The 15,674-nt window shown below is 50.9% G+C and overlaps 1 protein-coding gene across 2 annotated transcripts in view; it reads left to right on the forward strand.

Moving 5' to 3' along the window:
* Positions 1-15,674, forward strand: part of EFNA2 (ephrin A2) — a 182,254-nt gene that overhangs the window by 140,195 nt on the left and 26,385 nt on the right. For both annotated transcript variants that reach the window (XM_083421970.1, XM_083421969.1), the window contains exon 3: positions 15,342-15,634. In XM_083421970.1, the coding sequence (XP_083278096.1) occupies positions 15,342-15,634 (293 nt within the window). The remainder of the gene's footprint in view (positions 1-15,341; positions 15,635-15,674) is intronic.

A 15,674-nucleotide genomic window follows, 5' to 3' on the forward strand; every position in this document is an offset into this window, starting at 1 on the left:
CTTGGTGGTGCTGAGTGCCCTGTCAGCTTTGGCTGGTGGCCCAGCTGCGCCCCTATCTGGGCAAGGACAACCTAACTTCCGTCTTCTATGCTCTGGTAGCCTCTAGGTCAAATTACTGCAATGCAACAACAATAATGATAATGATAGACCAGTGTCTTGCCTCAGTAATGGGCTGGATGAGAGCCAACAGGCTAAAGCTCAATCCAGATTAGACTGAGGCTCTGTTAGTGGGGGGTTCCTTAGACCAGATGGCTGGCTGTTGGTGGGGTCACACTTGCCCTGAAGGAGCAGGTTCATAGCTTGGGGTTCCTCCTGGAATCTTTTAACAGGGACGTGGGTGGCGCTGTGGGTTAAACCACAGAGTCTAGGGCTTGCTGATCAGAAGGTCAGCGGTTCAAATCCCCGCAATGACGGGGTGAGCTCCCGTTGCTCGGTCCCTGCTCCTGCCAACCTAGCAGTTCGAAAGCACGTCAAAGTGCAAGTAGATAGATAGGTACCGCTCCGGTGGGAAGGTAAACAGCGTTTCCATGCGCTGCTCTGGTTCGCCAGAAGCGGCTTAGTCCTGCTGGCCAAAACCTGGAAGCTGTACGCCGGCTCCCTCGGCCAGTAAAGCGAGATGAGTGCCGCAACCCCAGAGTCAGCCATGACTGGACCTAATGGTCAGGGGTCCCTTTACCTTTACCTTTACCTTTAAGGACTAGGACCTAGTTTTGCTGCTGCCAGCCCATGCAGACAACACCAAGCCAGTTGGAGCAGCTACCTGGCTTTGCAATCAGGTCGGATTTCCGTGCTGCTGGGCTGCTTTGCATGCCAGGATTATCGCAGACCTGGTGGCTCTCCCCCCGCCCGCCCCCCATTCCCCACACCATCACCGAGAGGGTAAGGACACGTCCGAGTCATTCTGCCTCGCTCCATCCCAGCCCAGGAGCAACATCAATTGCTATTCAGGCCTTCCAGCACCCCAGGAAACTGCGAGATAATTATTTCTAGCTCTTTCCAACAGTGAAGGTGTAATTACCATAGCCTCAACAGCTCAGGCTAAACGCTCGTGAAAATGGAAATATATATACACACACAGACACACACACCGTCAACAAGCAAAGAATCACCGGGGTTGTAATCTCTCTGCGGGTCGGACTCCAGCAACGGAAGGAGACTCTAATTGTTTTCGAGGACTGAGGCAACCAGCAGATTTCGCGCGCGCCGAAAGTCGCAGCTGCAAAGCCCCTTTTCACCCCAAAGCAGGAGGGTTTGCGCGAGACCAAGAGCATGGAGGCCTGGGGGTCGGATCCGGCCCAATCGCCTTCTCAATCCGGCCCGCAGACGGTCCAGGAATCAGCGTGTTTTTTCATGAGTAGAATGTGTCCTTTTCTTTACAATGCATCTCTGGGTTATATGTGGGGCACAGGAATTCGTTCACTCCCCCCCCCCAAAAAAAATATAGGCCGCCGAGGCCATATAACACCGGTCTTGAAAGACCTACATTGCCTCCCAGTACGTTTCCGAGCACAATTCAAAGTGTTGGTGTTGACCTTTAAAGCCCTAAATGGCCTTGGTCCAGTATATCTGAAGGAGTGTCTCCACCCCCATCGTTCCGCCCGGACACTGAGGTCCAACGCCGAGGGCCTTCTGGCGGTTCCCTCCCTGCGAGAAGCCAAGTTACAGGGAACCAGGCAGAGGGCCTTCTCGGTGGTGGCGCCCTCCCTGTGGAACGCCCTCCCGTCAGATGTCAAAGAGAACAACAACTACCAGACTTTTAGAAGACATCTGAAGGCAGCCCTGTTTAGGGAAGCTTTTAATGTTCGATGTATCACAGTATTTTAATATCTTTTGGGAAGCCGCCCAGAGTGGCTGGGGAAGCCCAGCCAGATGGGCGGGGTATAAATAATAAATGCTTATTGTTGTTGTTGTTGCTCTCGTGCCCGAGTCTTGCTTGGGGGCTTTACTTTGGGGCATCTGGTGTGCCACTTTGAGGACAAAATGCCCTTTGGGGGACTCAGCTGACTGACACTTGGGTAGGGATTCCGCTGGGGGGAATCGGGGCTTCTCTTCGCAGACAGCGCACGCAGCCAGCTCTGGCGAGACGCCTGTTAATTTGCCATCATTTAAAGCCGTTCCCTTCGCAAAATGTCAACAGAGTTTTAAAAAGGCGCCACCTGGCAAGGTTCCCGCTGGGCTGCTGTAATTCCCTCGGCGGGACGGCCAAACCGCTGTAATTAAAAGGAGCAGGGATTCAACAGGCTCCTCGTCGCGTGGCGCTAATTTGCTGTCTTTGTGCAAAAAATAAAATAAAATAGTAACGCGCAAAATCCCGTCAGACACAACAAGATGGAGCCACAGCAGGGCAGGAGAGAGATGGCAGGGAAAGCGAAGGGAAAGACGTCTTCCTGGCTCCTGCAAGGGTTCGGCTACCGGCGACGAGGAGCGTTCAGAACGTTGTTCTAAAAATAAATTTAAAAATCCCAACTCGGCTCTGACTCATTCTAGGATTTCTGTTCCTAGAAAGCCAGGGGTTCCTTCTGCACTGTAGAATCCTCCTGGGTAACGTTGCTGATTCAGAAATGGCCAGTTTTGCTAGATGCCATGGCGTGTATAAGGGACGCGGGTGGCGCTGTGATCTAAACCACTGAGGCTCTTGGGCTTGCTGATCAGAAGGTCGGCGGTTCGAATCCCTGCGACGGGGTGAGCTCCCGTTGCTCGGTCCCTGCTCCTGCCAACCTAGCAGTTCGAAAGCACGTCAAAGTTCAAGTAGATAAATAGGTACCGCTCCGGCGGGAAAGTAAACGGCGTTTCCGTGCGCTGCTCTGGTTTGCCAGAAGCGGCTTAGTCCTGCTGGCCACATGACCTGGACGCTGTACGCCAGCTCCCTCGGCCAGTAAAGTGAGATGAGCGCCGCAACCCCAGAGTCGGCCACAACTGGACCTAATGGTCAGGGGTCCCTTTACCTTTAAACAGGGCTGCCTTCAGAGTGAGGGAACCAACAATCTCCCCTCCTGAGGTTTCCAGCAGCTGGTTGTCGTTGGCATTTGCCCGCCTCGAGAGACAATGGAGTGCGCCTCTGGGGGTGAGGTCAAACTGCCTTGGAACGTCCAACGAAGTTGACGTTGAAGAATCATCGCTTCAGCACCGGTGATCTTTGCTTCTTCCAGTACACTGGCATTGGTAGAGTAGCCATCAACAGCCCCGAATTTCCCTGTGCAACATCTAATTTCCCATCCACAGTGTTTGCTGGCCCCGCAAAGGACGAGGCAAGAGGAAGGGATGTCTCAGGTGGGCTCAGCCAGCTTTGATTTTGGGGTTCTGCCGCGTGTCACTTATCCTTCAAACGCGTAAACATTATCCGTCATCCTGTTCCCTCAAGAGACCCGGCACATCCTTCCTTATTGTTATTGAGGGGGGCGACTCCTAATGCCCGCTTCCCCGTTCCTCTAGTATTTTGCCTTTAATGCAAATCAATTAATTCTCTTCCAAGGGAAAGGGGGGAGAGAGAGAGTTGTGCTGCGGTTTCTGATGTTGTCCGCATTTACATGGAGGGCAGCAGAGGTGTTTTGTCTCCAAGACTGGAAAGCCGGTCTTCTGTGTGAAGGGTTGTCGGTGAGCGGGAGGGGTGTTCATTTTGCATTTTTCAAAAGTTACCTTGCCGGGGGCCAGAGTTACCACAACAGATACGGGGAGATGGAGGAAACACCCGGACCTTTTGCATTAATTAGTTTGTTTCGCCGTGTGATCGCAGGACTTACGGCGTGAGTAATGAGATGTGCAGGCGCTTAAAGGCTCCTTGGAAAAACTCACACTGTGACGATCGCGGACCACAGAGTCTTTTATTATTGCTACTTCAACCTTAAACAAACAGCTTACCGATCTGCTCTGGATTAGTATAGGTTTCTCATGTGCATATTGTATATAGTGTTTGTTTGCCTAAAATCTATACACCACTTGATTCTAGGTGCCCTTTTAAATATAGGAGGGGAAATGATTGCTTTGTCGTTGTTCCTGTTCCTACTATGTATTTTGTGGTTTTGATATTGTAATTTTATGTAGCCATCTGCCCTAAGTTCTGCAGACGAAGAGAGGTATATCACCACTACTAATCATAATAATACAGTGGTACCTCGGTTCCCAAACACCTCCGTTGTCGTACATTCCGGTTTCCGAGCACCAAAAACCCGGAGGTAAATGCTTCCATTTCTGAACATTTTTCAGAACTTGAATGTGCGGCGCGGCTCCCGTTTGAGTGCAAGAAGTGTTGCAACCAATGGGAAGCCGCGCCTCGGTTTACAAACATTTCGGAAGCCGAACGGGCTCCCGGGACGGATGACGTTCGAGAACTGAGGTACCACCTGTAAGTGCTCTGGGCGGCTCCCAGCAGATTAGAAACAGAATAAAAGCTGCTGTCTACAGCAGTGGAAAACAAGCTTGTTCCATCCTCCATTTGAAACCTTCATATATCAGAAGATGGCTATTATATCACCTCTCAGCCCTCTCTTCTCCTTCAACCTTTCTTGTAGGGCTTGGTTTCCAGAACTTTTAACATCTTGGGTGCTGTCCTCTGTACACTTTTCATCTTGTCACCCCTTCTTAATATGGGGTGTCCAGAACTGGATACAAGACTCCAGGTGGATTACAGCCCCCAGTGGCTATGCTGTCTGTTGGCACTGCTGGGAGTTGGGACCCCCCAACCACACCCGGGGGGGGACGGGGGACGGGGACAGACATTGCCCTTCTTTGGTATACCACATTTCTTGTGAAACTCAGTGTTTGAATCCCTCAAGTGAAACAGAGTACAGTAGAACCTCGGTTTTTGAACATAATCCATTCTGGAAGACCGTTCGACTTCCGAAAAGTTCGAAAACCAAGGTGCAAAGAGCTGTCTGCAATTTCAATGGAGACAATTGAAAAAACCTCAGCGGAAGCCGTTTGACTTCCAAGGCACATCCAAAAACTAAAGCAATTACTTCTGGGTTTTTGGTGTTGGAAAACCGAAATGTTTGGCTCGAAAAACTGAGGTTCCACTGTATCTACCGCATTTTTTCCTCTATAAGACTCACTTTTTCCCTCCCAAAAAGTAAGGGGAAATGTGTTTGCATCTTATGGAGCGAATGCAGGCTGCGCAGCTATCCCAGAAGCCAGAACAGCAAGAGGGATTGCTGCTTTCGCTGCGCAGCGATCCCTCTTGCTCTTCTGGCTTCTGAGATTCAGAATATTTTTTTTCTTGTTTTCCTCCTCCAAAAACTAGGTGCGTCTTGTGTTCTGGTGCGTCTTATAGAGGGAAAAATACGGTACTTCTGGGGTTTCGGCATAGGAAAACCGAAACGTTCGGCTTCCGAGACCCTTGAAAAAACAAGGTTCCACTGCATCTGAATACCGTGGCAGCAACAATTTGTAGTCAAATGTGCAGCGCCGTCACAACATTGCCAACAATCGATGGTTATTCTAGAACAGGGGTGGGCAGAGCTATTAGCCCTGGGGGGCTGACTATGGTGGTTGGGGGCACGCACACACAGGTGTGCCACGAGCAGTGGCATAGCGTGAGGGGGTGCAGGGGGGCCGGCTGCACCAGGTGCAACATCTGGGGGGGGGCGCTCGCAGCTCTCTGCCCCTACCTGGCTCACTCACTCTCTCTCACTGCAGTGCTGGCTGTGCGAATCCGATCCGAGCCGCCGGGTCGCCGCCCACTGTGGAGGGGAGGGTGCCAGGCGTGCGGTGCAGAGAGAGAGCGAGGGACTATCTGGGGGAGGGGCAGTGCAGGGGGGGGGCGCAAATTACTTGCCTTGCCCCGGGTGCTGACAACCCACGCAACTCCACTGGCCATGAGCTCAAGGGCACCTCTCCACCACCACCTCCACCCCGAGAAATTAAAACCTGTGGAACTGGCCCTGAAATCAGCATAACCAACATATTGCGAACTGTTAGATGGGAGAGACGGTGTTTCTGGGACCTTGCAGAGCTGTCAAGGCCTGTCAAGGATGGAAATCAGGTGCCCAGGGAATTTTAAGCCGCTAGTCCTCATGGTTGGAGACGGATGCTTGACATTTCCAAAGGCAGAACGGAGGTAGAAGGGAGAAGGGTGGAGAGGCTGTTCCCGTCTCCCCGTGATTAGCAGAAAGCCAGACAACTTGTGCGAAAGCGGAGGAGAAGAAGTGGCGGAATAAATTATGCAAAGCAAGTGAAATCATGCAGATTTGCTTCGTTCTCATTAAATAAATTAATTTAATCAAAGTAATTGCGCCCATTTGCTTAATAGCTTTCAGATGAGCCCCGTCGCCTTAGCAGAGCATGCCAAGAGTCCCCTCGGATCAGGCCAGGATCCCACCTAGGCCCACTTCCGAATTCTCCGCGGAGCCCCTCATCAGATGCCCCCAGGAAGCCAAGAAGGGCTTTTTGTGTCTATTTGTGATAGACTGCTCCTGTACGAGGAGGTTCCATTTAACTCTCCTGAGTTAACTCGCCTTGGTTCCCAAACGCCGAAAACCCGGAAGTAGGTGTTCCGGTTTTCAAACGTTTTTCAGAAGCCGAGCGTCCAATGCGGCTGTCGGCTATTGTTTCCAGGGGGCCTGCGCCAATCAGAAGGCGCGCCTTGGTTTCCAAACATTTCAGAAGTCAAACAGACTTCCGGAATGGATTAAGTCTGCCGCTTTTGTTTTTGCTATTTATTTTGCGTTTTTTGTTTTTGAGGCTTTTTCGGTTCATTTGCTTTTGTGACTGTGTGGAACCCAGTTCAGCTACTGATTGTCTGGTTGTTTGACTGCGGAAATGGATAAAAGCCCCCCATCCAAACAATGAGTATCATCAGTGCACGTATGAAAAATATTTATATTTATTATTATGAAAAATATTTATTATTTAAATTTTTATCATTTACAATACTGTCTTTATTTATTTTATAGTACAGCAAATTGGTTATTGCTTTCGTTTCATGGCTCAACGGTCTCGTTAGATAGTAAAATTCATGTTGAATTGCTGTTGTAGGGGTTGTTTTAAAAGTCTGGAACAGATTAATCCATTTTGCATTGCTTTCTATGGGAAAGCGAGCCTTGGTTTCAGAACGCTTTGGTTTTGGAACGGACTTCCAGAACGGATTAAGTTTGAGAACCAAGGTGCCACTGTATATCATTTCCCAGAAAGCCTTTATTACCTTACATGACTACCACACATGATAAAAGGTACCTTTCAGAAAGGGGTCTTTTATTTGGGCTCATAGCAGATACAGCATCGTCCCCAAGTCTCGGGATTCAGCGGTGCAGGAGTTCTGAGAGCAGGGCCAGGACTTCGGGACTGGAGAGGAGCAAGGAAGATGTCCCAATGAGTTTCTTCCACCCTGCCCACCAAGACGTGGGAATGTTGGGGTTGCAAATGCCGGCTCATCGGAGGCAGGCAGGACTAGAGGGGCTGCCGGTCTGATCCAACAGCCTCTTCACATGCTCCGGACATTTCTGAATGCCAGCAGCTGGAACCCACAGAAGGGGAGAGCCACTCTCGCACTCAGGTCCTCCTCGTGACCTTCCCATTAGAGCAGCCTTTCTCAACCTGTGGGTCCCCAGATGTTGTTGGACTACAACTCCCATCATTCCCAGCTAGCAAGGCCAGAGCTCAGGGGTGATGGGAGTTGTAGTTATGGTGCTGGAGGAGACTCTTGAGAGTCCCATGGACTGCAAGAAGATCAAACCTCTCCATTCTGAAGGAAATCAGCCCTGAGTGCTCACTGGAAGGACAGATCCTGAAGCTGAGGCTCCAAGACTTTGGCCACCTCATGAGAAGAGAAGACTCTCTGGGAAAGACCCTGATGTTGGGAAAGATGGAGGGCACAAGGAGAAGGGGACGACAGAGGACGAGATGGTGGGACAGTGTTCTCGAAGCTACGAACATGAGTTTGACCAAACTGCGGGAGGCAGTGGAGGACAGGAGGGCCTGGCATGCTCTGGTCCAGGGGATCACGAAGAGTCGGACACGATGAAACAACAACAACATCTGGGGACCCACAGGTTGAGAACCGCTGCATTAGATCATCTTGCTCTCCGCTGCGAGAGCAGGAAACTGGTCCAGATTAGCCCCTGGCCTGATCCAGCTGTTCTGAGGTTCTTTGCTTGCAATTGCAAAGAGGAGTAGGTGGTCCTGGGGGGCTTGTTAGAAGGAGAAGGAGAAGGAGAAGGAGAAGGAGAAGGAGAAGGAGAAGAAGAAGAAGAAGAAGAAGAAGAAGAAGAAGAAGAGTTTGGATTTGATATCCCGCTTTATCACTACCCGAAGGAGTCTCAAAGCGGCTAACATTCTCCTTTCCCTTCCTCCCCCACAACAAACACTCTGTGAGGTGAGTGGGGCTGAGAGACTTCAAGGGAGTGTGACTAGCCCAAGGTCACCCAGCAGCTGCATGTGGAGGAGCAGGGAATCGAACCCGGTTCCCCAGATTACGAATCCACCGCTCTTAACCACTACACCACACTGGCTCTCTCTTGTTAGTGGGTCTGGGTGTGGGCCCTGGGCACACGCTCACCTGTGCCGACCTGTGTATTCTGTACCTGCACCGGAAGGGATTGTTCTCTTGGCCCGTATGTGTTCCAAACACGCATTGAGAGAGAGAGAGAGAGAGAGAGAGAGAGAGAGAGAGAGAGAGAAGCTATGAAATGTAGGTTGCCGCAGCGGAGAGGCGGTCCTCTCTGACGAAGCCCCTCAGAGCTCGGAGACCTTTCAAGAGCTCCTGATGAGTGGGACCCTAATGGCGAGGCTCGTGGTTGAAGGAGACCTAGCCGGGCCTGTTCCCCCCGGAGAGAGATAAACGCCATAAGAGTGCTCTCCGGCAGCCTTGAGTAATGATATCATTAGCAGGTGGAAGCTGGGAGAGCGTTGAGCTGGAGAGGATGGAGAGAGAGAGGAGAGGAGGAATAGCTAGAGAAAACCAGAAAGGCTCGCTCTCAACTCATAATGCAGATTCCGGGGCTTGAGGCCAGGCTCGGCAGCTTTCCCGGTGGAACTTCAGCCTGCTTCACACGCAGGCTGGGATTTTGGGTGGGTTGGGGTAATAACGCTCGCCCTAATGGGAAACCAGCGAGCTTCCTTGGTTTGCAGAATCATCAAATTGTTGAGTTGGAAGGCAACCTGAGGATTGGTCCAGTATATTAGAAGGAGCGTCTCCACCTTTTAATATACTGGACCACTGAGGTCCAGCGCTGAGGGCCTTCTGGCAGTCCCCTCGGTACGAGAAGCCAAGTTGCAGGGAACCAGGCAGAGGGCCTTCTCGGTGGTGGCACCCACCCTGTGGAACGCCCTCCCACCAGATGTCAAGGAGATAAACAACTACCAGACTTTTAGAAGACACCTGAAGGCAGCCCTGTTTAGGGAAGCTTTTAATGTTTGACGGACTATTGTATTTTAATACAGTGGTACCTCGGGTTAAGAACTTAATTCGTTCCGGAGGTCCGTTCTTAACCTGAAACTGTTCTTAACCCGAAGCACCACTTTAGCTAATGGGGCCTCCTACTGCTGCCGCGCCGCTGGAGCACGATTTCTGTTCTCAACCTGAAGTAAATTTCTTAACCTGAAGCACTATTTCTGGGTTAGCAGAGTCTTTAACCTGAAGTGTATGTAACCTGAAGCGTATGTAACCCGAGATATCACTGTACAGTGGTACCTCAGGTTAAATACTTAATTCTTTCCAGAGGTCCATTCTTAACCTGAAACTGTTCTTAACCTGAAGCACCACTTTAGCTAATGTGGCCTCCCGCTGCCACCATGCGATTTCTGTTCTCATCCTGAAGCAAAGTTCTTAACCCAGGGTACGATTTCTGGGTTAGCGAAGTCTGTAACCTGAAGCATCTGTAACCTGAAGTGTCTGTAACCCAAGGTACCACTGTATTCCATTGGAAGCTGCCCAGAGTGGCTGGGGAAACCCAGCCAGATGGGTGGGGTATAAATAATAAATTCTTCTTCTTCTTCTTCTTCTTCTTCTTCTTCTTCTTCTTCTTCTTCTTCTTCCTCTTCCTCTTCCTCTTCCTCTTCCTCTTCCTCTTCCTCTTCCTCCTCTTCCTCTTCCTCTTCTTCTTCTTCCTTGGTTCCCAACCAAACCAGAATTCTCCCCCAAGAGTCACCGGCTTCGCAGAACCAAGAGCCGTCCTTTCCTCTCGCGGCCTCTTCTGCACCCGCCGCGGTTTGCATTACGCACCCAGCGGTGCGCTCTCGTCTTGTAGGTGGGCCACAGATCTGGGGGGAAAGCGGCCCCGCCCTCCCATGCTCAATTGCCACTTCTCGGCTCAGTGGGAAGCTGCTGGCTGCGGCCGTCTCCATTTAAATGGAGATGTGGTCACGTCTTCCGCTGGGCAACGAAACGGCTCATGGAGAGTTATAGATCTGTTTGGATGTATGTATGCATTGCGAAAGGTAATGCGTTTCCGCTTCTGGATGCTGGAAGGCGGGAGGGGGGTGGAGGGTCAGAGAACCCCTGGGGGGCACAGAGTCTTTCCCCTCTCCATTGGCGCACAGGAATGAGAAACTTTCAGGGGCGGAAGGTATGCAAACCACACAGGATTCCTTTTTTCCAAGGCTGTGAGCCCCTCTTCATTTTCATGTATAATCTTCTTTTATTGAGTTTTACACTGCATGTTCAAATTCAAACATTAAACATCACCATCGGCATTTAAAGGGACCCCTGACCATTAGGTCCACTCGTGACCGACTCTGGGGTTGCGGCGCTCATCTCGCTTTATTGGCCGAGGGAGCAGCGTACAGCTTCCGAGTCATGTGGCCAGCAGGACTAAGCCGCTTCTGGCGAACCAGAGCAGCGCACGGAAACGCCGTTTACCTTCCTGCCGGAGTGGTACCTATTGATCTACTTGCGCTGGTGTGCTTTCGAACTGCTAGGTGGGCAGGAGCAGGGACCGAGCAACGGGAGCTCACCCCGTCATTGCGGGGATTCGAACCGCCGACTTTCTGATCGGCAAGTCCTAGGCTCTGTGGTTTAACCCACAGCGCCACCCACGTCCCACACCATTGGCATTTAGGAGTCTCTGAATCCTTAGACTCCCCTACACCTTTCCATGGTTCTGTTGAATGGACTCAACCATCGAGGGTCCTTTACCTTTTACCTGGAGAGCGGGGCACCTTTCTCTGGGCGAGGGCCGCAGTCTCAAATGGGCAGCTTTCTGGGGGCCGGAGGCAAATGGGGGCATGACAACAGGTGTGATTGTTTCTCCTGCGCAGTTAAAAGCCAGGGGTTTTTCTCTCACACAAATGCATCATCCCACATCTCTCTATACCTCACACAGGTGAGCAAGAGGCCATTCTCATCATCCCAGGTGAGCAAATCATACTCAGGAAGGCTATGAATCAGGGCCGCTGAGGGGCACGGGGATAGGGTGTCAGAGTTTGGCCTATACGTTGGAGAAATAGTCTCTCTTTTTTTCTACAATCTTTTGTATTCAGTTTTACACTACACACTTAATTTCCAAACATTAAACACCACCATCGGCATTTAGGTTTCCCTGAATCCTCAGTTTTCCCTCCACCCTTCCGTGGCTTCTATTTTCAGTCTTTTTTAACTGCCTCACATATTTTCTCTATTTTTCTCAAATAATCCATTTTTTACCTTCATTTTTAATACATTGCATGTGTTTCTCAAACCCTGCCAAAGTTTTTAGTTGTTCACAGTGTTCTCTTAAGTACATTGTGAATTTTCCCCGTTCCTTATTAAAATCCCTCTCTTCCTAGTTTCTGATCTTCCCGGTCATTTTGGCCCTTTCAGCATAATCCATCATCTTTATCAGCCTCTTGTCTCTGGTTGGGACTTTATATTCTTTCCATTTGTGGGCCAAGGTGGTTTGGGCTAGACCTCAAAGTCCACCTTATTTTTTGTGTGGGTGACGCTATAGCCTAAACTACTGAGCCTCTTGGGCTTGCTGATCAGAAGGTCGCCGGTTCGAAGCCCCACGATGGAGTGAGCTCCCGTTGCTCGGTCCCTGCTCCTGCCAACCTAGCAGTTTGAAAGCACACTGGTGCAAGTAGATAAATAGGTACCACTGTGGCAGGAAGGTAAACGGCGTTTCTGTGCACTTTGGTTTCCGTCATGCACCAAAAGCGGTTCGGTCCTGCTGGCTACATGCCCCGGAAAGCTGTCTGCAGACAAACGCCGGCTCCCTTATCCTGAAAGCGAGATGAGCGCTGCAACCCCATAGTTGCCTTTGACAGGACTTAACCATCCAGGGGTCCTTTACCTTTAGCTTTTTTACCTTTTTTTTGTTTCTTTCCCCCCTTAAATCCTCTCCCTGCCTCCTCCTTCCTTCCTCTTTTTTCCTGCCACCCCCTTCACCCCTTCTCTTCTTGCCATCTCCCCTCTTTTCCACCCCCCGCTTTGCCCCCTCTCTTCCAGCCACCCTTTCTCTCTTAATTCCCCCTCGTCTCCTTCCCACCCACCTGAAATTAAGCCAAGTGCCATACTTGGGCCCCCCCTAGGGATACAGACCCCCCACCCCTCCATCTATGGGAACAGAGTCTCTTGGAGGGTGCGAAGGAGGATAATATGGGGTTCATCCAGGCAACGCCTTTTTCAGGGACGACAATCCTTAGGACGCAGTGGGTGGGAAGAAGCTGGGGGGGGGGCATTAGACGAGATTGGCCAAAGAAGGGAGGGGGAGAAACGGCAGTCTCAGAAAGCAATTAGTTATGGTGTCTTAAGGAGCCCGGTGCACCCCCTTACGAATCTGAGATACCATCGCCTGATTTCCCTGCTTTGACTAAGCCCCTAATCTCCCAGATAATCTGTCTCAAAAAATGCAAAATACATATATATATAAGAGAGAGAGAGAGAGAGCTAGCTGGAGTTGGCCTGCGAATACAACACCTGAGGGGGCGGTGAAAACGATTCTCCCCCCCGCACACTACTTTACTAATCACCTACTGTTGCCACTTTATTAATTTTAAGAGGTGCTCGGTTTAATCTTGTAAAAAGGTAATGGGGAGAGGTAAGATTAGGCCGGCCGCGTGGAAGTTTTGGGCACTCAGGGCTTCTCCGCAAGAGGCGGAGCTGTTTTGTAGACATTGTGCAGAATCTTAGATCTGGAAGGGCTCTCCAAGGATCATCTAGTCCAACCCAAGAATTCACAGCTGCCGAAGCTGCAAACATGGCATTGCCTTCACCGTGCTCTAATCAACAGAGCTGTGCGGCTATGGGCAGGAGGAATTGCCAGACGGCCGGCGGCTCTGGGGTTCTTGAGCCTCAGGGCACCCCAAAATCCACCAGCCGTGAATTTCTTCTACACCGACGTTTTAAATATGGATTTCCCAGCTCCTAAGTGGAAATGGATGCGGGTGGCACTGTGGGTTAAACCACAGAGCCTAGGGCTTGCCGATCAGAAGGTCGGCGGTTCGAATCCCGGTGACGGGGTGAGCTCCTGTTGCTCATTCCCTGCTCCTGCCAACCTAGCAGTTCGAAAGCACCTCAAAGTGCAAGTAGATAAATAGGTACCACTCTGGCGGGAAGGTAAACGGCGTTTCCATGTGCTGCTCTGGTTCGCCAGAAGCGGCTTAGTCCTGCTGGCCACATGACCCGGAAGCAGTACGCCGGCTCCCTTGTCCAGTAAAGCGAGATGAGTGCCGCAACCCCAGAGTCGGCCACGACGGGACCTAATGGCACATTGAGAAATATTTTGTTAAACGAATTCTTAATGCTGTTCTGCATGCGTCAGGGTGGTTTGCAGTGGCAGGGCAGCTGCCTTGAGTGCAGAATGCGCCAAATTCAGACCCCAGCAGCACTGGACTTCGGCTTCCAAAAAACATTCGTAAACCGGAATGTTTACTGGCGTTTGGGAGCCAAGCCGTTCGAGTACCAAGGTACCACTCAGGGCTGGATTTTGGTTTGACGAATCCCTAAGCTACTGAAGGCAATGGGGTCCTTTTTATGTTCAGCTGTCCTTTGTCAACAACAAATGGTCGTCGTTTTTTGTGTTGAATATATGTTATATGGTAATTTATGGACCTAATAGGTATCTCAAGCCATTGGCACATGTTGCCCTGCAACCAGTCCATGCAGAATGTAGGCACCCTATATATTTGTTGTTGTTGTTGTTTAGTCATTTAGTTGTGTCCGCCTCTTCGTGACCCCCTGGACCAGAGCACGCCAGGCCCTCCTGTCTTCCACTGCCTCCCGTGGTTTGGTCAAAATCATGCTGGGAGCTTCGAGAACACTGTCCCACCATCTCGTCTTCTGTCATCCCCTTCTCCTTGTGCCCTCCATCTTTCCCAACATCAGGGTCTTTTCCAGGGAGTCTTCTCTTCTCCTGAGGTGGCCAAAGTCTTGGAGCCTCAGCTTCAGGATCTGTCCTTCCAGTGAGCACTCAGGGCTGATTTCCTTCAGAATGGATAGGTTTGATCTTCTTGCAGTCCATGGGACTCTCAAGAGTCTCCTCCAGCACCAGAATTCAAAAGCACCCATTCTTCGGCGATCAGCCTTCTTGATGGTCCAGCTCTCACTTCCATACATCACTACTGGGAAAACCATAGCTTGAACTATACGGACCTTTGTTGGCAAGGTGATGTCTCTGCTTTTTAAGGTAGAAAGGAGGAAACCAGTGATATTTTAGAGAGCAGGCTAGCAGGCGGGGGCCATGACTTACATCCTAGGAGCCTACACAGCACAAAATACTGTTGCTGCATGTAGGTTTTATTTTATATTTTGGAAATGTACATCCAGTTGTTTTTCCCTTTAATTTTTTTGGGACCCCCAAGAGAGTGGGGCCCTAAGCTATAGCTTATTTAGCTTATACATCAATACGGCACCAGTACCACTGCACTGAATTCAGATGCAGACTGAGGACCACAAAAGACGTGATTGCCCATTTCCTCCCAAGGGGAGGGGAAGTGACACAAAGCTAAGCCTGGCAGGACAGCTTAAGGTAAAGGTAAAGGGACCCCTGACCATTAAGTCCAGTCATGACCGACTCTGGGGTTGCGGCGCTCATCTCGCTTTATTGGCCGAGGGAGCCAGCGTCCAGCTTCCGGGTCATGTGGCCAGCAGGACTAAGCCGCTTCTGGCGAACCAGAGCAGCGCACGGAAACGCCGTTTGCCTTCCCGCTGGAGTGGTACCTATTTATCTACTTGCGCTGGTGTGCTTTCAAACTGCTAGGTTGGCAGGAGGAGGGACCGAGCAACGGGAGCTCACCCCGTTGCGGGGATTCGAACTGCCGACCTTCTGATCAGCAAGTCCTAGGCTCTGTGGTTTAACCCACAGCGCCACCCGCGTCCGGCAGGACAGCTTACTCTATGGCATTAACCCTTTCATGCATTAATTGGACTCATGCAGGTGATATGATGCTGGTGACGTTCTGAGTCCCTTAACCTCTGCTCTTCCCTCCCCCTGCAGGTTCCACCAGGGCGACTACACCGTGGAGGTGAGCATCAACGACTACCTGGACATCTACTGCCCTCACTACGAGCTCCCGTTCCCCATGGACCACATGGAGAGATACATCCTCTACATGGTCAACTATGAGGGCCACGACTCCTGCGACCACCGCCAGAATGGCTTCAAGCGCTGGGAGTGCAACCGGCCCGACTCGCCCAACGGGCCGCTGAAATTCTCTGAGAAGTTCCAGCTCTTTACTCCATTTTCGCTGGGCTTTGAATTCCGACCGGGGCATGAGTATTACTACATATGTAAGTACTGGGGCGCTGCGGTCTAAACCACTGAGACTAG

The sequence above is a fragment of the Podarcis tiliguerta genome (genome assembly GCF_965153285.1).
Source record: "Podarcis tiliguerta genome assembly, chromosome: 18".
NCBI lineage: Eukaryota > Metazoa > Chordata > Lepidosauria > Squamata > Lacertidae > Podarcis > Podarcis tiliguerta.